Raw genomic sequence first — 20,941 nt, 5'->3', positions numbered from 1 at the left:
AATGCAGATTGGTGCTCAGGTCAGAGGGAAGTGTGGTCGTGAAGAGCAACTCATAACTTTGAATAACAACTGGGTGGATGCAGCGTCCTGAGGGGAAGAATCCTTTGATACACAAGCAGTAAAAACCAACAATTAAAGGTCAGGGTTGGCATTTTGTTGGCATTAGGAGGAGAATTGTGAGGAATTTAGCCTGGCTTGAGCTGTGACACCACCAGCAGATGTCTGCCAGGCTGTAAGTGCAAAGAGCATGTGCTTTGTCTGTCTCTAGTGATTGCAGCCTGTCAAAGTAACTGCTTGGGGTAGAGACAGCAAGACAGAGAAATGGAGTGAGATGTCTAGAGACAACACAGTGTTCTGAAGTTGGGATCATGATGCTGCTCTTCTCAATGTTTTAGCACCAGAATCTGGTTTAAAATCCTGCTTTGCAGATGGTTGAAGACTCCAGGAATACTGAAGGGGAAAGAAAGAGGAGAATGGCCCAATACCCATTTGTTGTGTTTCAAGGAAGGACAGTAAGTAGAAGATCTCTGAGGTGAAATGGCCAGGTAAGTGGAGCAGCAAGTTTTGGGTTAGGTGTAATGTTTCAGCTTTACTGTTCTTTCCTGTCTGTGTTGAGCTGTGGTTTGCAGAAGTCCATGGCTCAGAGTGAAAGCTAAAATCTGGCCTTTCAGAGTTTGAAGGCTCAGGATTCTAAAAATAGCTCTCTTGATCAGACATGTAATTTAGTGTGAGATTCATCCTACTGACTCAAGCTATTAAAATCTTAGCACCCAGTCCAAACCCATCAGTAAGAGCCGTCTGCTCCTAAAGCCTGGGATGTACTGCTCAGAAAGGTGCCTGGCTCTCACTGGTGGCTACAGACACTTCATCTCTGTAGTTAAATGAGACACGAAGCTTCTACAAAACAAAGGTAAGTGCACATTGCACACTTGGGTGCCAGGACCTCGGCACCTGCACAAGTCTGGCTACTCCTGACACGGATTTTGGAGCATCTTACACAGGGATGCTGCGGCTTCCTCCCCACACTGAATCCTGGGAAGTTTGCATCTGGAGAATGTCCAGCACAGTGAGGTGGAACACGCGGCAGAATTGCCCAGGCTGGTGGAGGCCCAAGGTAATGAGTCCATGGGGCACCTCTGCACCCTGTGCTGTGCATGGCTGGGGGCTGATGGGATCTGTGGGGCGGTGAGGGGGGCTCTAAGCACCAGCCCTGAGGGCCCAGCAGAGGTGCAGATGCGACTTTAGGGAGCCTGCAAGAGACCCGGAGAGGGACTTTGAACAAGGGCCTGGAGGGACAGGACACAGGGAATGGCTTCCCAGTGCCAGAGGGCAGGGACAGAGGGAGTATTGGGAAGGAATTCCTGGCTGTGAGGGGGGGCAGGCCCTGGCACAGGGTGCCAAGAGCAGCTGGGGCTGCCCCTGGATCCCTGGAAGTGTCCAAGGCCAGACTGGACATTGGGGCTTGGAGCAGCCTGGGACAGTGGGAGGTGTCCCTGCCCATGGCAGGGGGTGGGATGAGATTCTCTGCATTTGAACACTGAATGACAATGTATGAGCTAGATCTGAACTGTTAACTGTTGAACAGTGTGCAGGTGGTCCCATGAACACAGGCTCTGATGTGTCTGGCTGTGCTCTCGTAGCGCTGCGTTCTGAGCAGGATCTGCCCTGAGCCGGGGCTGTGGTGTGTGTAACCCCTGGATGATGGACTGAGCTGCACCTGCCTGCACAAGGACTGAAGTAATTCATTCAGATTTTCTAGAAAGTTTTATTATCACATCAGGCAAAATGAGGAATTCCTCAAGGAAAGAAATATGTACAGTGAATTGGAAAGGGAGGGGGAGAAAACATCCCTAGGGAGGCATTCACTCCTTAGAGGAGCATTTAGTGGAGGTTACATGCTGTGATTGTCAAATAAAAAAGTTATTTGAGTCATATGTGTCATTCAGACCTGCTTTAGAAATCCGGTTTTACAGAGAAACCTGGGGTTTTAACAGATTTAATTAATTACCTTCAAAACTTCATGTAGAATGGAATTTTCAAAATGATTCTAGAAAACTTGCACAGACTAATTTTGAAGTGGGTAGTATTTTAAATGAAGAGGGAGCTTTGGGCTGGTTTTCACAGCTGTTGTTTGGATTGTATTTTGCCACATGGTACAGCATTGAATTATTTTGTTGGTTTTTTCAGTTTTAGTAAAACACAAACTGAGGCACATGGTGATCCAAAGGAAGGATGGCAGCAGTGCTCTGCAGACTGTTCCCTTCCAACTCCATTTATACATCCTAAAAAGGTGTGAAAATAATATAAAAGTGAGAGTCCCTGATCAAAACTCATCATTTTTATAAATTCAGATATGTAAAAATAATTTGTGCTCTGGAAGACAACTGATGCACAGAAAAGAACCAATCTGTAGGATTGAGGCAATTTGTCCATGGGCTGTAGAAACAAGCCAATGTCTTTTGAGTAAAGTATACACTCAAGTCATTCAGTTCAATGAAAATTCTTTTAAGCTGAGTGTTCATGGTCAGTCACATCCTCAAATTCCCGAATACCATTGTGGAAATGTATTCCCCAGTCAAGCCTCACGTGGCCATTGGGTGGGTTTTCTGCCCATGTCTGGGAGGTGCCCCAAAGCCAAGGGCTGCTTCAGCTTTTCCTTTCACTTAATAACCTCAGACTCCATAAATACCTTTCACATGGATTTTAGTTCACCAAAGTAGCTTTCCTTGAATTTTTTCTCAGTAAAATAACACTTGTGTAACAGCCAAATTCCTCACCCAGTTGCACTCCAACTTTATTCCAGTATTATAAACATCAGCCATAACCCAGGGATCACCTATATTACCATAGCAGCTGAGATTTTTGTTGTTTGTAAGGAAAACAAGGATTGCCAAGGAAGGAGTACAGGTTTGAGCTTGTGTGCTTTCTGTACTGCAGATTTCTGTGTTGTAGGGTGTGTGCCTTGCGCTGCCTGTACTTCTCCAGTTGCATGGAAATAGGAATTAGATTTTCAGTGCTAGAACAGAGAGAGGCACCTCTTTTTCTTAAAAAAGGAAAGTTTCAAAAACTTTGAAGGTGCAGTGTATCAGTCAGTGGAATTTAATAACAGAATTTAATACCACAGAATATCCTGAGCTCGAAGGGATCATTGAGTCCAGCCCCTGGCCCTGCACAGACACCCCAACAACCCCAGCCTGGGCATCCCTGAGAGCGCTGTCCAAACGCTCCTGCAGCTCTGGCAGCCTCGGGGCTGGGCCCATTCCCTGGGGAGCCTGTTCAATTCCCCTTGTTTTTACCTTTTTTGAGGCTGAATAAACGGGTTTCAGTTTGCCAAGCAAGACACCTCAATTTTCCTGATGTGGGACATGTGGAACTTCACCTTCCTCCCATCCTGGTCTCCTGAATACAGTTGGGACAGAATAAAACTCCGGGTGATGCCCAGTGACAATGTCCAGACTGCTACTTTCTTGTCTTCTAGAAATCTCTTGTTCCTCACCCCTGATGAGCTTGTGTTGCTCTCTACAAAAGCCCTGCTGACATTCTGGGGTTCTGTGGGTGCCACTGGCTCTCAGGGCTGGCACAGGGAGGCTGCTGTTCCCCCCTGAGCAGCAGATGAACACTGCTGTCAGTGTTCCCTCAGCAGCAGATTATTGAAAACACAGGTGGGGTTGGGATGGTGCCATCCCAAGGGCAAAGGCTGGGACAGTGGGCCTCTCACCAGCTGGGCCATCATGTAAATCTGCTTTGTTTACTTTTCCACAATTTCCACCCAGTTAAAGGTGTTCAGGTGCCTCTCCTGTGCAGTGCTGAAGATGGATTGTCCTTGCTGCCTTTAGCTTTTCCCCATCAATAACGATGCCTTCCCTCAATACCAGACCACAGAGAGACTTTCAGAAGCACTTGAATTATTTTTTCCCCTTGTTTTATCCTGTTAGAGGGGCACAGTTATGACAGCCCAGTTTTGAGGCTGCTGGGCTCAAAAGGTCTCCCTTGCTGTATTTGTCACAAGGCCCAAGGCTGTGTGGGCTCTGGCATGACACTTTATTTTAACCTTACTAGCACCAACATACTCCCTGCTGATTTCCAAAATCAAAACTTCTCTGCTAATGTGTATCCCACCAGATACTTAGAGATGTTACCAACGCTTTCAAGGCCAGGTTGAACAGGGCTTGGAGCAACCTGGTCTAGTGGAAGGTGTTCCTGCCCATGGCAGGGAATGGAAGATGAGCTTTAAGCTCCTTTCCAATCCAAACCATTCTGGGATTGATAAAGCACCGGACTTGCAGCTCCTGGGGCAAGTTGTACAGAGTGGGGTTAGCTTCACCAGCTCTAGATTTATTGCTGAGATACAATATTCAGTTTTTTCAGTAATTATTTGTTCTTTGTTGCAGTGAGCTCGTGAATGTGCTCTTAAGTTGTTTTAGTATGACTTGCAGCTTCCAGGGCAGGGCATAAGGTGGTCTGGTCTGCAGCAGCCAGAGCCCAGTGATGGGAGTGACTGCCCAGAGGCTCATCCTGCAGCCCCAGCACTTACTCAAGGACCTCTGCCATGGACATTCTGTCCTGCCTTTTCTTGCAGGGTTAATTGTGTGCTGTAATATCCAGAGCTCATTAATGAGAGGAGAGTGGATGTGAAAGTGGGGCTCGTCTCTGCTGCCTGTGCTGGTGGGCCTGGACTCACCCGGGGCATCCAGTGAGGGATGCGGGCGCTCCCATGCACCAGAGACTGCACCAGAAAGGTCTCATAAATCTTGCCTGGTTTAATTACTGCCTTGGAGCAGGTGCATTGGAAGTGTCTGTCCAGCTGTGTTTGGGGGATGTGGGTAACTGTTGCAGACAGACAGGATACTTGGATCCTTGTCCCAGAGCTGGGGCTGCCTGGGGCCTCCCCAGTGTTCACCAGCATCTCCCAGGGCATTTTGGGTGGCTGAGCTCACTCCTGATACAGGGGAACAACCAAAAAATCCTTCGGAGCCAGTGATGCTGAACCAGCGTGTATCAAGGTGATCATAAATGATATGGGAAGGAGGGAGGGATGTTTGGGGAAGCTGCAGAGATTGATTTGAAATGTGATTTTTTTGGGCTTGCAAATGATGTGACTGCTGCTATTGAAGAGCAGTTGGGCTGTAATGTTTAAGAAGGTATTAATTAACCTCACCAAGGAGAGAGGGTGAGAAAGGCCAAAGTTAGCAGCAGTGTCTCAAGCTTACATTGCCCAGGAGTCTAACTCTGTGAAGGCTTTTGTAAGTTAACAGAAGATGAGTAGTTCTTGTGCAAAAGCTGGTTTATGATATTTAATAGTTTCTGCTTTTCATTTGGCAAAACTGGAATGAATATTTCTTCTAACTTAAAAAAAAATTTATAGCCTCTGACTTCAGCATGAAAGAATTCTGCACAGAAAATGTTTTCTTTATGTGCAATTGGAGAACAGTTCAGTGATGTGAGTATGGATCTGAGCTGTGTTACGAGTCCTAATGCTGTGGCAGGAAAGATCAAGAGGGGGAAAAGGGATGAGGTGACATTTTGAGAGACAAATTAATTCAGTGAGGTGAATCCTTGGTATAAAAGGCTTTTGTGTAGAAGGCTGCCCTGGGAAGCCTGGATTTTAAGGCTGTAATTGGAATTTGAGCTTGGGGACAGATCCTTAGCTGGGAAAATCAATGCAGTTGCAGTTGGGCCTGGTTAATTAGTTGTCTGTAATAAAACAGCTGTAGAAACAGGTGTACAGCTGGTCCTTCCTTCCCTCCAGCCAGTGGATCCCACTGTCCCTGAGAGTGCAACAGCTCAGCCATCCTGTCTGTTACCTGCCAGATGGGAAATCCAGTTATGTCCAACTTAGATTTTGAGCTCTGGACAAAAATTCACATAATCTTAGTTTTTAGATGAGAACCCAATAGTAAAATAAAAAGCAAGGATTAAAAAAAATAATCTCTATAATAAGGAAAACAAAAGCTGCTGGAGCACAGCCTGGCTTCCAGGGAAGAGTTGCTGGCCAGAGGGTTCGGAGTTATGCCCCATCCCTACTGCATTCTCACCAAATCCAGTCTGCTAACACCTGCTCACCTCCCTAACTTTCAAAAATAGCTGAGCTTGCAAAAGTGGGAGTTATAAATCCTTCAAACCCAGCCATTTAAGACAGGGCAGTGAGCTCCCAGCTGTGTCCTCAGGTGCAGGGAGGAGCTGGTTGCCTGCCCGTCAGTGGCAGAGCCATGGTCTTTGAGTGCCTGCTGGGAGTCCCACAGTCTTCAAAGGATAAGAGAGGCTTTTCCCACTTTTGTGCCAAGTAAGGCCTTTATCTTGCAGAGCATCCATATGTGACACGCACAGTGTCAGTGTTTAGCACCAAGATGTCATTCCCAGGAGCAGGAATGCTGTTATCTACACCTGGCAGATGTTATAGTGAACTCCTGTCTGGTCCAACAAGGTTTCGTCAATCATTTCAATCACATTGTCTTTGGGATGCAGGTGTGAGGTCTCTGCAGAAGGAAACTTGTCCGTGTTGCTCACTGGGTCTTGCTGCAAAAAGAAAGAACACAGTTTTAATTTCTGGAGTGAGCAGGTGCCTTGTGCCTGTTCTGCCATGTCCCACGACCCCCTGCCCTCCACCATGCCCTACATACTGGGACGGGCTTTGGGGCAAAGTCCTTCTCGCAGACGTGTGCTATGATGCCAGCAGCCAGGGCGTCACCAAGGACGTTGGTCATTGTTCGTAGTCGGTCCCTGCAGAGAGACAGTGCCAGGATGCAGGGGGTGGCCACAGCCAACGTGCCCGGGGTGTTGATGGCTTTGGAACATGTCAGCCCCTATCCTGAATGTCCCTCCCACTGGTGTTGGCAAAGGCTGTGTTGGTTTTGCAGATACAGAGAGAAAACAGTCCCTATGTGAGCCCTGTGCTGGGGCAGCATCTGTCTCACCCTGCCTGTGTGAGCAGTGCAGGGACCTGCCAGTGCTGCCTTCCAAACTGGGACAGCCACTGTTGTGCTAAGTGCAGGGAGAGCGCCTCAGCAAGTCATAAAACTCCTTGAGATGCCTCTTGAGGAGAAATCCTGTAGATCCAGCCACTGCTCCTCTCTTGTCTACCTCTCACATCAGTAGAAGGTGCCAGTGGTGCTGGGTACCCTGTGATGCTGAAAGGTCAAATTGGTGGTGTGTTAACCTTCCTTTATATGAGGGAAAGAGAAAAGCAGCCGTGATACTTGGCACTGTTCCCTCTTCTCCCTGGGGCCCTGTGAAGTACAAACCAGCCACCCACGTGTTGGTTCTGTAACTCAGCATCTGCTCTTTGTGGTTTCTCACCTAATGACTTGCTTTGTTTTTATCTTAGTACTTTAGAATGGCACATTTCACAAGCTGTGTGTTTATTTGTCTGTGACAAGTGTAATCCAGCATCAGTTTCTGTCTCGAGAGCAATCTGGTTTCATCCATCAAGAGGAAGATCCATCACCATGAACTGACACTGGTCACTGCCTGTGGCAGTGGCCTGGAGAGCACTTACAGAGCCCAGTCGACGGCGATGATGAGGGTGATGTCCTCGGTGGGCAGCCCCACGGAGGTGAGCACAATGACCATGGTGACGAGCCCGGACTGCGGGATCCCAGCGGCCCCAATGCTGGCTGCTGAGGCCGTGATGCTGCAAAGAGAAGGCAGCTGTGCAATTCAGACCAGCATGTTTGCATGGCAAAGTGAGTTATTCCTGTGTGGAAGGATTGGATTGGATCTGACTTCCTCCACCTTCCTGCTCCCAGGTGTTATCACAAATTCCCCTGTGCAGAGCAGGGGCTGGCAGCGGGTGCCCTGGCTCTGTGCTCTCCTCTGCCTTCAGGGTAGGGAGTCCCTCCTTAAAATTATTAAATATTTGCAAATGTATTTAATTATTATTTAGTTCCATGCTTTATTTCCCTGTTTATAAAATGAGGCTATCCCATTCCTGAAGGGGAGTAAATGGCACCTGCACAAATCCTTCTGTGCTCAGCCCTGCAGCGCTGACCTGCTCCAGCCACACGTCTGGGCAGCTGGGCTTTTCCCTACAGGCAAAGTCCTTGACTTGCAGTGGATTCTGGGGTGCAGAGCCAGTCCAGCTTTCCCTGGCACACAGCACAGGGACTGGGACATGCTGCACCCTCCCCTCCTCCTCAGCTTCCCAGCAAAGGTCACTGTGCACTAACAAGATCTCTGCAAATGGCAAAAATGCAAGAGGTTGTCCTAATATCTATAAATAGGAATAGAGAGAAATAATCTGGCTGCTACAGAGAAAGTTTTACCTTATAGTTATAATTTGTCCCAAATCCAGTTCATACTCATTGACCTGGGCAATGAAGATGGCAGCGACTGCCTCGTAGAGCGCGGTGCCATCCATGTTGATGGTGGCCCCGACGGGGAGCACGAACCGCGCCACGCGCCTGTCGATGCCGTTGTTCTCCAGGAGACACTTGAGGGTGATGGGCAGGGTGGCTGAGCTGCAGGACAAGAAATGAGCAGTAATTGTCTGTCATTTGTGTTGAGCTTTCTAAGCTGGAGTCAGTGTGATGGGACAGAAATACCAGCCCTCCCAAGGGTGGATACCGCAATGTTACACAAATTGCGGTAGCAGTGAAAAGTCTCTTCAGTTCTCACCACCTGGGGAATAGACATCATTAGCCAAGTGAGCTGCAGGCTGAGAGAGAAAATGTCAGAATGTCATTTCAGTGGCTGAAGGCACCACTTTAAGGAGCTGTGTGCCATGGCTGCAGCTCTGTTGAACATCCCTGGTGCCCACATGAATCCTGCAGCACCTCCTGGAGTGTGGTATGGTGTGTGCCAGCACTGGCTGTGCTGAGGTCCAGCGAGACCCCTGTTGTCCTCACCTGTCTCCTCCATGAGGGATGCCTGCCTCAGCTTCTCCACCCCTGACCTTTCTCTCTCGTTTCTGTCTAGCATGAAGACAACTGTCCCACAGGAACTGGGATGAGGAATGGAGGAAGAAGAACAGGCTGAAGAAAGGAAACCACGGAAAGGAAGTCGATGGGCTTGTGACAGACTCTGGGAGGCAGGGACTGCATTTGGGAAAGGCTCTGGATGCAGCACGGTGGCCCCAGCCCTGGGCACAGACCGTGGGGCTGGGACAAGGAGCAGGGTGTTCTCCCTGTGGCAGCTCTCCCTCCCTTAGCTGGCTGCAGAGCAGAGGGAGGAGAAGCCTGACAGAAACAGAGCTGGAGACCCAGGTCCAGGTCATGAAGAGTTGCAGAAGCAAGAGTTGCAGCGGTGGGCACTGGGGAAGGGAGGCACAGTCTAGGTGGTTTTATTGGGATTATGGGGAGGAGCAACAGGCAGGCCAGAAAAACCCTTTGCCTGGTCAAATGTTCTCCAGGAAAATGTTTGAATTTGTGTGTCTTCTGGAAGGGGTGGTAGTTTATAGTGTGAAGTTTTTTTTCATTGTTATAAGGAAAGTATTTCAATGAAAATAGAATAGATAAATATAATCTAAATTGATTAAAGTCTTTTCAAAATAGGCAAGATTTTTCTGTGGATGAACTTGGGATACACTGTAGTTGATGTTAGATTGTCAGTAAAGTGTTCAGAAGAGCTTTAACCCCATGCAGTTTATAAAGCACCTACAAAGTCCTAGTTTGAATTCATGGAAAGAAAACTGCAGCAATTGAATGAAGTGTGCATGCACACACAAAAACATTGCTGGTTTGCTCTGGGAAAACCCTGGGAGAGGGTGAGTGGAAGAGCACCACGAGCTGCCCAGGTCTGTCACCCAGGGCAGGGCCAAGCATCTGCTTCCTCCTAAACCAGGAGCATTCTCATTTCAAATAGTGCTGGAGTGTAATTTTCCTTTGAGTTACACCTGTCCTCCCAGAGCTCACCTGGCCGGACACAGCCATGTCTCTCTTGCTAAACCAGATCCCTGCTCTGTGGTATCTGCAGGTTCCAGCCACGTTTTCCTACCTGGAGGATGTAGCTAAGGCGATCAGCAAGGCTTGCAGTATTCCCTGAATGAAAGCAAAGGGGTTTTTCTTGGTGATGAGCACAAAAAGCAGAGGTAAGAGGATGATTCCGTGGAAGGCAAGCCCTGACACTACTGTAATGACATACAGTCCCAGCTTCTGTCCTATAATGGATGGATCTTCCATCTCCAAGATCTTTCCAGCTATGAGAAATACAATGCCAAAGGGGAAGTACCTGCAAAGAATAAGCATAAAAAATTATGAGGATGCAGCAATCACTGAAGCACTGCAGGACAGACATTGCAGTGTTTGGTACTGTGTGGTACAGTCGTACGAAAGCAAATTCAGTGCTCACAACACACACTTGCAGACGTGCAACCGGCATTGCCATCAGATAGCAGGAAAGAAAATCAATCAATCAATGAATCAATCAAAACCAGATTTACCAAACGGCCATCGAGACAATTTTCATCACTGCTTCGTTCAGACACTGGCACACGTTAACCAGCGGGGCTCCTCGCTCGCCCATTTTTCCCAGGAGAAGTCCTGCAACCAAGCACAGCAGGTTGCATTACTTGGGAGCACCACGGGAGCAGCACCTGTCAAGCCGAGTGTCTTGAGGGTCTGGTGGCCACAGAATGGGGCTCACCGGGCAAAACCTGATTTCGTACAGGTTGCCGTGTGCTCTTAGGAGTCACGGCCATTCTTTGTTCCAAGCAAATACAAGCACCTGGCTTGTGTTCCTGGCATTTTCTCACAAAGCCCCACCAGACCCAAATCCAGGATTTGGACTCTTCCTTGCACAGAAAACAGATAAACTTCACTGCTGCTCAATGCTGGAAGAGTCATTTCCTGGGATGGATAAACTGTGGATTAGCTGGATTAAGTGGATATCTGGATTGCTATAATTGCTGGATTGCTTTGGTAATACAAGAATAATGAATTCTGGAAATAAAAATGGAATTTTTTTAAGGGCCAGGTGTGGTAGGGCTCTCTGTAGCTGAGGATGTGATGCTTTGCTGCATCCCTGCCCTGCTCTGGAGTGAAAGGGGCCCCGGCTGCCACACAGTGACTGAGCAGTGCTCGGGCCCCCGGTCCCGTGCCCGGTTCCCCTGTGGGCTGGGCTGTGCAGTGCTGGTGGCTCACAGGCTGTGCCATGGTGGTGACAACACGTGTGGCTGTACAGTGATGTGTCAGGAAGGATCTGAGTGAGGTGCTTAGATACAGGCATTAAGCCTTCTCTCCTAAGTCTGTTTTTTTCTTTTGATGTTGTTGCATTAACCTAAACCAGCCTAATTTTCTGTTCAAGGAATACTAGAGCAGAAATACAGGAATGGGTATGGTGCTGTCCTGTCTTCCAGTGCTAAACCCCATTGCTTTCACTGGAGGTTTTCCAAGAACCCATCAAGTAAAAGGAAAAGGAACCTTTGAGCATTTGCCCATCTTGTTTCCAGCTTGGTGCAAGGCCTTCTTCCTGTGTTGGCTAAAATTAATTTTGAAGCACTGTGCAGGTGTCTGTTTTATCTTGGAAAAGAATATAGACAGGATCTTGTCCTGCTCATCACTCTTCAGGGTTGAGGACTCCAAGAAGCCCTTGGTTGGTGGTTGGATCTCCTGCCTTGCTCAAAAGAGAGATGAGGTGCGTTCACATTTGCCAGAACTTTCAGAAATGAGACAAGGCTTGGCGTGTTTAAATACCAGCTCTGTGGATATTTGTCAGTATTGGGTGGACACAACAGCTGCTTTGGAAGAAAGTCATTTCTCTTCAGGTCCTACAGAGCTGATTTGGGAGACATGGCCCAAGCAAATGGAGAGATTCCTGCAAGGGTCTTGAAAGCTCTGCCCTCTGATGGGTTTCAAAAGCAACAGAGAGGCCCTCAGGGACAGTGAAGAACTGTCAGAGCTGGAGTAGCTGTGTGGGGTCACCCCTCAAAGCAAAGTCACTCTGGGTACCCAGTGGGTGCTGCATGGACACCCACAGCCCCACAACCTGCCTAGTTTTGGTGTTGAACACAAATACACTTTACTGAGAGCTCGACCAGCTTCCACCTGGCCCCCCCACCTTGCTGCACGGAGGAGGTGATCCCCATTTCCCAAGGTATAGAGCTGTGGTGCCCTGCCTATCCCTCTCCTCTTTTCTGCCAGGCAAACCCCATTAATTCAGCCTCTCCTCATAGGAAAAGCATCCTGTGGGTGTACAAATGCCCTTTATCAAGCTGCCCGTGTCTGGTGCAGGTGATGCTCTGCCAGTCTGTGGCTTTGTGGAGCTCTAATCTGTCCTGGGCAAAACATGGGGAGTGCAGGTGGCTGGGGCTGGCTCAGGTGATCTCCCTCTGCCTCCTAACTCAGGCTGATCCCACTCCCACGCTGGAGGGGTGGTGAAGTGTAATCTTAGAAGAGAAAAGCAGCTTCTCCTTGCAGGTTTGGCAGGGCTGGAGAAGGGCATGTGTCCTGTGGGCAGGAGCTCAGCACCTTTCCTGGGTGTCCAAGGTCTGCAGAGGGTGTTGATTGCTAGGACAGGAGACTGCCAGAGACATCTTCTGGCTGTAAGGATCTGTCAGTGGGTCTGGCTCTGCCCAGTCTCACTGTGACCAGCTCCTCTGAGGTCTCACATTTAGAACTGGCCGCCCTCCGTGTCTCTGACCACGGTCCAGCGCACTCCAGTGCTGTGCTGGCTGCGCTGCCTCTGCATCTCAAATCCTCTAATTGGCTTTCTGGTTCCTTATACACAAAGTTCAAGCTCCTTGCCCTCACCTCTTAACCTACACATAATCCTGCCACCATGCTCATCTTACTGCCTCCTACTCTTTTTCCTTCCTGATCCCTCCCTCCTCCCTTTCTCCCTCAGCCTTGCACCCCATGTCCTCTTCTTACACTTTGAGCCAGCTCCAAGTTCCTCCTTTCAATGACTTTCTCCCCTTTAAACCTCCTCTTGCACGTGTCTCTTCATGACTTCTGCTCCTTCTTCCTTCCCGAAATTGCTGCCGAGCACCTTGTCCACACAGGATTGCAAGCTGTTCAATGCAGGATGCTTCCCTACCTCCTTCAGAAAGTCCTGTTGGGAATTCCCATATATTTGTAACAGCACCAAGTCTGACCCCACTGTCACATCCTGCCTGCTCAGGGGCTGAACACTCAGTGTGAAGGGTTTGGGTCATTGTGGCGAGCTGTGTCCCAGGCAAAATTATACCTCACTTCAGACCTCATTAGAAGGACTCCCCGGCTTATGTAATGGTTTGAAAACCCTCAGGACCTGCAGGGCTGTGAAGGCTCATGTGGGAAATAGGGGGTGGAAACAGCCTTCCCAGTGCCTACAGCTGCAGTGAGCTCCACCTCAGGTGGTGCTGACAGGGGCCTTGGTATGAGCTCTGTGCTGGGCCTGGAGCTGTCCTCTGGTTCCCAGGGACTGGGGCAATTAAAGCTAAAAGAATCTTGTCCCACATCTTTAGCTCGGTGACCACAGCTGTGGCCACCCTGGGCTGCCTCTGGGCCCATGGAGGAGCAGGTACCTATGGTTGCTGAGAAGATGACAATCCCCAGGACATTCATCTCATTGCTGGTCCCAGCCAGGGTCCTGTAGGTCATCTCAGGTGATGGTGTCAGCTCAAGGAACACAGGCCGATGGATTTCAGGGTTTTTGTCATCAGGTGCAAAGTAAATAAAATTGACAGGTTTTCCTGGGATCTTTTGAAAACCAGGAGACTTCACCACTGGGACAAGAACAGTTCGATACTGGAACAGAAGCAAAGGAGGGAGGTTATGCTGGCATGAGCTTCATCCTGCTCTGAACACAGAGGCAAAGCCAGCCCCAGCCCTAGGCTGGGTGCTCCTGGAAGTTAAAGGTTTGGTTTCCAGGCAGTAAAAGCCTGGTGGAAACAAGGAATGAGAGACAGGCAAGGGGAGCTGTGGCTGTTGGCTGCAGCCCGTCCTCAGCCAAGGCTGCAGAGCAGACTGGCGCTGTTGGTGAGTCGGGTCCCCTGCGGGACGCCAGCGCAGCCCTGGGGTAGCGCTCTGGTCCCTCCGTCCCTCCTCCTGCGAGCTTTACCGATGCTTTCCCAATGCCATGGGTTCGCTTGTTTTCCCTGTCCCTCCACCCTGCCTGGCCACTCAGTCTGTCCCCTTTGACCACTCTACCTTCCCTCAAGCGTCCCTTCTTTGTGTTCCTTCCCCTGCCTGCTGCCTGCCCACCCCGCTGCCGCCCCTCCCCAGGGACTAAGAAGCCTCTGCACAGGAGCGGGATGAGGGAAGGGATGTGTGCTGCTTCTGTACAGGAGCCTCGCAGGCAGAGGGCAGGCACGGGGGTTCCTGTGAGCCTGTGCCCCCCCAGCACCGTCCTGCCTTCGGGTGCCCACCCTGGGGTGAGTGTGGGTGGATGAAGGGGAAGTTCAGGGAAGGGAACAGAGGGGAAGGGGAAGAGAGGGGAGGGAAGGGAGGGGAAGAGAAGGGCTCCTGTCCAGGCTGTGGGTGGGCAAAGAGGCAGCCCCGTGTGGAGCTGAGCACCATCCTGGCTGCACGCAGAGGGATGAACTCACCTGCTGGAACGAAGCTTCAACCAGGTTAGAAGGAAACATGTTTCTGTAAGAGACCAATGACACAGGGTTAGAGTGTGTTGTGAGAGCATAGGGAGCATCCTGGGAAGCACTTCTGGTGGGCACAATGTCCGGGGAGGAGAAGAGAGCCAACAACAGCTTATGACAGCTGTGCAAGCTGAAAGCAAAGCAAAGCTGGAAGGTGAACTCAAAGCAGGACTCGGAACCATGTGTAAATGGGATTGGTGGAAGACCTGAGCCTGGGATGGACATCTGCCATCTGCAGGCCCCTGCTCAGAGCCTGGTCCAGTCAATCCAGTACCTCCAGAAACTGAGATTCTCCCCCAGCCCCTGGGTCTGTGCTGCAACCCCTCCCCAGGTAACCCCATCTGCTGCCTTAACCCAGCCCTGGGCCAGCTCCAGGCTTGGCATGTTCCAGCTGGGGCCGCAGAGGAGAATCCGAGCCTTGCAGGCAACACAACTCTGTCTGATCTCTGCTGCAGTGCATCTCCTTGCTGATGGCTTTGGGAGAGCAGTGGCAGTGACAGAGTGGCCAGAGGGACACGGATGGGGGGAAACAAACCCCACATTGCTGGGCTTGGAGGTACCAGCACCTGGCCAGTGGTTCTCCTGTTTCCCTCGCGTTCTCAGTGTCTTCTGGGAACTCAGAACCTTCTGGGAAGATCTTGTTATCACAACCCTGGCTCCTGAAATCCTGTGACACACCTGATCAAATCCAGTAATGCGTCAGCGGAGCTGAGCACCACTTTCTGCACAGAGTAGTTGTCCTTCTGGGCAGCTGCACCAGGATGGATGCTGACCACGAGGATGATCCCCACGGTCACTGCCAAAAAGGTCGTCCAAAGGTAGTAGGTGATGGTGATCACTCCCATCTTCCCGCAAGCTTTGGAGTCCATGGTGGCCAGCCCGGACATGAGGCTACAGCACAGAACAGAGTGGTCAGTGTCTGCTCCCCAAACTGCACAAGATATATCTGATGGGCAAAATCTCCAAGGCGGGAGGGATTTCCATAGGTTTTTTTAAACCAAAGCCTAAGGGCATCACTGAGATCTTGCACATTCCTGTGCCAGCGCCCACAGGATCTCAGACCCAGGATGGGCTTGTGACAACCCAAGCTGAGTTGTGAAGGGCAGGAGACACCTCCAAGTCCCTTTTCAAGGTCTAGCTGTGTTTTCTGTTTTCTACGAGGGTTAAGAAGTTTATATTCTTAGTGTATTTTTATGTTGAATAAATGATGCTTCTCCTTTTTTTGTGAGATAACTGCTCTCTTATATCTCCATCACCTCGTGCCACTGCTGTGTGTCACTGTGAGCAGCAAAGGAAGGTACCAGCAAGGTTCATAAAATCCTGGTGGGGATGGACCCCCACACCCCCTGGAGAGAGCTGCAGGTTCAGATTTCATGCACATGGAAGCTTTCCTAAGAAGTAACCCATAAGCTACTTCTCAGCAAAACTGGGCTAAAAATAGAGAGGGCATTACAGGCTGCCCCAGCAGGGAGAGCAGTGCTGGCGGTGGGGACAAGTTGGGTGCAGAACTGGAAGGTCCTGAGTGGGTTTGCTGAGGTTACTCACTTGGGAGGAACTGCTGACACCCTCAAGGACAGAGAGGTCCCACAGAGAGACCGTGACAAATGTGAGGATTGGGAAATCCCCCACCATGTGATGTTTAACAGGGCAGGTGCTGGATCCTGCCCTGGGGTGGGGCAGCCCTGGATGCAGGGGCAGACGGGGAATCAGAGGCTGGAGAGCAGCGCCGTGGGAAGGGACCTGGGGGTCCAAGTTGGATCTGAGTCCCCGGTGTGTCCTGGCAGCCCAAAGGGCCACCGTGTCCTGGGGGGCACCAGGCCAGGGAGGGATTGTCCCGCTCTGCTCTGCACTGGGGCAGCCTCACCTCCAGTGCTGGGGGCACTCTGGGCACCACAAGATCAGAAGGGTCCAAAGCTGTTGGAGAGTGTCCAAAGGAGGGACACGGAGCTGGGGAAGGTCTGAGGAGCGGCTGAGGGCACTTGGCTCGTTCAGCTGCAGCAGAGGAGACTGAGGGGAGGCTCCTGGGGGCTGCAGCTCCTCCCGAGGGGAGGCGGAGGGGCAGGGGCTGAGCTCTGCTCTGCGACAGGGACAGGAGCCCAGGGAACGGCTGGAGCTGGGTCAGGGCTGGCCATGGAGCTCAGGGAAAGGTTCTTCCCCCCGAGGCTGCTGGGCACTGCCCGGGCTCCCCAGGGAATGGGCCCGGCCCCGAGGCTGCCAGAGCTGCAGGAGCGTTTGGACAGCGCTCTCAGGGATGCCCAGGCTGGGGTTGTTGGGGTGTCTGTGCAGGGCCAGGGGCTGCACTGATGATCCCTGAGGGTCCCTTCCAGCTCAGGATATTCCAGGATTCTATGAAATGTGAGCATTTGGGGGCTGCAGTGTGCCCCACATGCATGCAGACCCAGCCAAGCTCTGACCTTCAGTCAGGACATAATAGAGGGGCTGTGAGGGTCAGTGCCAACCTTGGGGACCCAGAGGGTGGCTGACGTGGTGGCCAGCTTATGGATCCTCTTCAGCAGCCACATCTCCAGGAGGAGAAGGGCCTTGGAAACTCAAGAGAGTCCACAAAAGCAACACTAACATAGGTGGTGCTTTCCAACTTGGGGCTTGGATCTCCAGAGCTCCATCCCCAGAGCTCGCCCAGTCCCCTCTGGGATGGTGCATAGAGAGAAAACACCACTTTACCATCATTCAGTAATTATAGAAAAATCCCTGGTTCAATCCAACATGAAAGAAAACTCCCAGGAGGCCTCTGCAGAACCTGTACCCACAGACAGGAGAGTGATCAGAGACAACCACCCAGCAACTGAGCTGCCAGGAGGGCTGAGAGCAAAGGGAAACCCTCAGGCACCTTGGGGAGGGATGTGAGGTACAGAAATCTCTATAAGGGATGGTACTGAACAGGCCAAGTGTGGCCAGGATAGAGACCACACTGCTCTCAAAAATAAACCAGAGGCAAATGGGACAACAAGCAAACTCTGACTAACAACAGAGAAATGACACATCCTCGAGGGAACAAGCACCTGATAATTTTTGTGTGTCTAATGAGCACATGACAACATATTGTTTGCAATATGTCAATCCATATAAGCTTTTCAAGACCTTGATTAGACCCCAATATGACTGCTGGCTCTGTTCCTTATTTCTAGGTCTGTATGGGCCAATAAAATTGGGATTTGCAAACACAGACACAGTACTGGGGGATGCTTATATTTTTTACCTGAACTTTCTCAAATCCCTCTAAGGGAATCTGCTTTGAGGTTAAACAGCCTGTCACAACTGCCCATGGATGGTCCTGGCATCACCAGCTGCCCAAAAGAAGGGAAACACCCCAGCCAGTGCAGGTGTCTGACCTGGGCACAAGTGCCTATCAAATCCAGGTGAGGATTTGTCCCAGACTGTTGCTGGGAAACCTCGGGGTTTGATGGACACCAAGCCAGGGGATGCTGCTTGACTTGCCAGCTGCTTGGAGCCAGGATTATTCTCACCCCATGCAGCTTTGGGGTTTTCTCCTCAATGGGGGGTCACAGGGCGATCTTTTCAATGTGAGGGAAAGATGGTGCTTTAGAGCAGAAGGTGATGTCTTACCTGGAGGTGATCAAGGGCAGGATCAGCATCTTCAGCATCCTCATGAGGAGCTCTCCAGGAAAGGAAAAATACTGCTTCTCCTGCACATAGAGCAGAGCGTGTGTCAGGTAAATGATGATGGATTAAGGGCTCAAATTTGATAAATCTGCCTTTTCCCCAACCAGTCTGAGCTCTGAGCTTTGTTCTGAGCTGGCAGCTGCTCCTTGAGGCACTCCATGATGCCATTTCCCTGCTGTCCCTTAACTGGGGGCTCACAGATGGGGAATACTGGCCACATGGCAAACCTGGCTGTACACAAGGCAGGGGCATGTGGGGTTGGTCCCCTCCCAAAACCATCCTTGGTTCTGTTGCCATCTAGGGAATAGTCCACATGGCCCCAGCACTGGCTCCTCCCAAAAGTCATTGCACTCATTATCAGGGAGCAGAGACTTGGCTGCATCTGCAAAAGTGCCCCAAAGCTGCTGGCAGCAATGAAAAGTGGGAATATCTCATGGCTGCAGGTGGCAAAGCCGAGCTCAGGGAGAGCCCGGGTGTCTGGCCCATCCATGGGACAATCTTGGTGCCATGGCATCTCTCCACCCCCTACACCCCTCACAAGGACAAGGACACCCCTCCTTCCCTCCATCCCTATCTCTACCCACCATCCATTCCTCCATCCATCCATCCCTACCTCCATCCATCCCTCCATGCCTCCATCCCTCCATGCCCCCATCCATGCATCCGTGCCTCCATCCATGCATCCATCCATCCATCCCTCCATGCCTCCATCCATCCCTCCATGCCTCCATCCATCCATCCCTCCCTCCCTCCATCCCTCCCTCCTTCCCTCCATCCCTCCCTCCATCCATCCCTATCTCTACCATCCATCCATCCATCCCTATCTCTACCATCCATCCATCCATCCATCCATCCATCCATCCATCCATCCATCATCTTCCCTCCCTCCATCCCTGACCCCCCTATTTCACTGTGTCACTGTAGTGGTGTCAGGGAGGGATCTGAGTTGGCCCCAAGACAAGCAGGTGTTTTTGGTTACTCCAAAGTAGCCACCACCCCATGCTGGGGCTTTGAGAGGTGCCAAGGCAGCTGTCCAATCGCTCCCCTGTGCTGTCCGTGTGCTGTCCCTGTGCTGTCCCTGCGCTGTCCCAGTGTGTGGCCTGGGCATGGCTGATGTCCCCAGGGAGCTCAGGTAGAGCGGAGCTGCAATGGGCCCAGCTGGGTGCAAGGGGTAATGCCAGATCTGAACAGCATCTCTTTGCCAGTGGGTCTCTCAGCTGTGTGACACTTCCCCACTGCAGGGAGGAAAGCAGGGACTGGCCACCTCTCCAGCTCTCCTCCAGATTTTGTGACAAAAGGCTTAGTGGGGACAGTCTCTAGTGGCTGCCAGGCCCAGAGCAGAGCTGTGGCAACAGAGCAGGATGGGGCTGGAGCAGAGGACGGATAAACTTGATGACGAGGGGCCGGAGCCCCAAGACTGCCAGCCTCATGGCCAGCGTGGGTGGCTGCTGGGCTCTCACGGGTGTGTGCACAGGGATGCAGAGAGATTACACCCAGCTTCAATTAAGTAATGAGATCATCCCTGCTGCGCTGATGCTGAAGGGCCTAATTGAAATGACAAGACTTTGCTAAATCCTAGTGGGCAACACAGGGATGTTCCAGCCCCAGCCGAGCTCTCCCAGAGCAGCATTCCCCCGCCTGGATCAGGGCTGAGCCGTGGCCCAGCTGCCCAGTGTCAGTGGAGCTCAGCTCGGGGCCGTTTTGCAGCACGATGCTCCTGGAACGTGCTGAGCCAACGTGCCTTTTCGGTGCATTTTCTCCAATGCATTTGTCTCCAAGGCTCCTCAAAGGAAGGAGACTCTTCGAAGCCCTCTAGGCTCCTCACCAACCCTATATTTATTTGCTGGGTCCTCTCCAGAGCACGGAAATGTGCTTTGATTGCACACAGCTGGGGAGAGTAATGGGAGGACCCCATCCCTCGAACCCCATCTCCTGGACCCCCTCCCTCAGACCCTGATGCTGCTGGTGGCGTTGGGGGGAGCCTGTTACTGAGCATCTAGCACCTGAGTAAACATTCCCCCCTTTCCCATCTTCATCCTACCTCAAGGCTCCTGCAGCCTTATGGAGAACAACTCAGACCTCCCCACTCCCATTGGAGGGAGGCAGGATTTGTCCTACAGCTTGGGCATTTGTTGGCACCTTTTTGGTCAAAAAAAAAAGAAAAGAAAAAAAGAAAAAAAAAGCCATGGGCAGAAACCTGCCCTGAGGTGGTTTGCTTGAGCAGGAGCCTTTGCTTTTGGGGCTGTGCCCACCTGGGACCCTTACTGGCACCAGGGCTTGCCCCCCTGCCCCACTCCATCCCACTCACTCCCATCACCATCCCAGCCAGGCTTACCAGGTCTGTCAGCTCCAGCGCCCGCAGCAGGAACCCCAGGAGGCATCCAGTGACAACCGAGAGCATCGAGAGAGTCAAGAGGCCATTTTTGTACCAGAAAGCCCGCACCCACTTCCAGAGGCGCAGGAGGGCGGTGGACAGTGAGTGCAGCACAGCTCTCCTGACCCACTCCCACATGGTCCTCAGCCACCCAAATGATGCCCCTGGGAGCGGCTCCCAGCCTCACTCATGGCCACAGGCCCCGCAGCGCCGATGGACCCCTGCTCTGTGCCAGGAGCTGAGTGTGCTGGTGGCTAATCCCCAGAACCAAAAGCTTCAGGGATATTTGGGAGCCTTTCCCATAATGGAAAGTGACGTCTTCAACTGGTTAATCTGGGCTTGGCATCCTGCCGTGAGGTGCCGAACCCTCCCACTTTAACCCTCCAGCCCCAGGGATGGGGGCCAGTGTGCAGACTGAG

At 51.3% G+C, this 20,941-nt stretch overlaps 1 protein-coding gene across 1 annotated transcript; it reads right to left on the bottom strand.

The window, feature by feature from the left end:
* Nucleotides 1–3,842: 3,842 nt before the first annotated feature.
* On the bottom strand, nt 3,843–20,663 carry LOC309582657 (excitatory amino acid transporter 5-like). Its single transcript, XM_082297923.1, has 11 exons — nt 20,484–20,663; nt 18,092–18,171; nt 15,185–15,397; nt 14,462–14,504; nt 13,439–13,661; nt 10,376–10,475; nt 9,931–10,164; nt 8,262–8,456; nt 7,496–7,630; nt 6,621–6,720; nt 3,843–6,516 (listed from the first exon to the last, which is right to left on the bottom strand). Exons 1-11 carry the CDS (start codon nt 20,658–20,660, stop codon nt 6,379–6,381), a joined length of 1,638 nt encoding a protein of 545 aa, XP_082154049.1. The 5' UTR covers nt 20,661–20,663; the 3' UTR covers nt 3,843–6,378.
* Between the last annotated feature and the right edge of the window lie 278 nt (nt 20,664–20,941).

This window comes from Coloeus monedula, assembly GCF_965178545.1.
Source record: "Coloeus monedula genome assembly, chromosome: 27".
Lineage (NCBI taxonomy): Eukaryota > Metazoa > Chordata > Aves > Passeriformes > Corvidae > Coloeus > Coloeus monedula.
The sequence above is the reverse complement of the archived record's forward strand: the minus strand, read 5'-3'. Positions and strand labels throughout refer to the sequence as shown.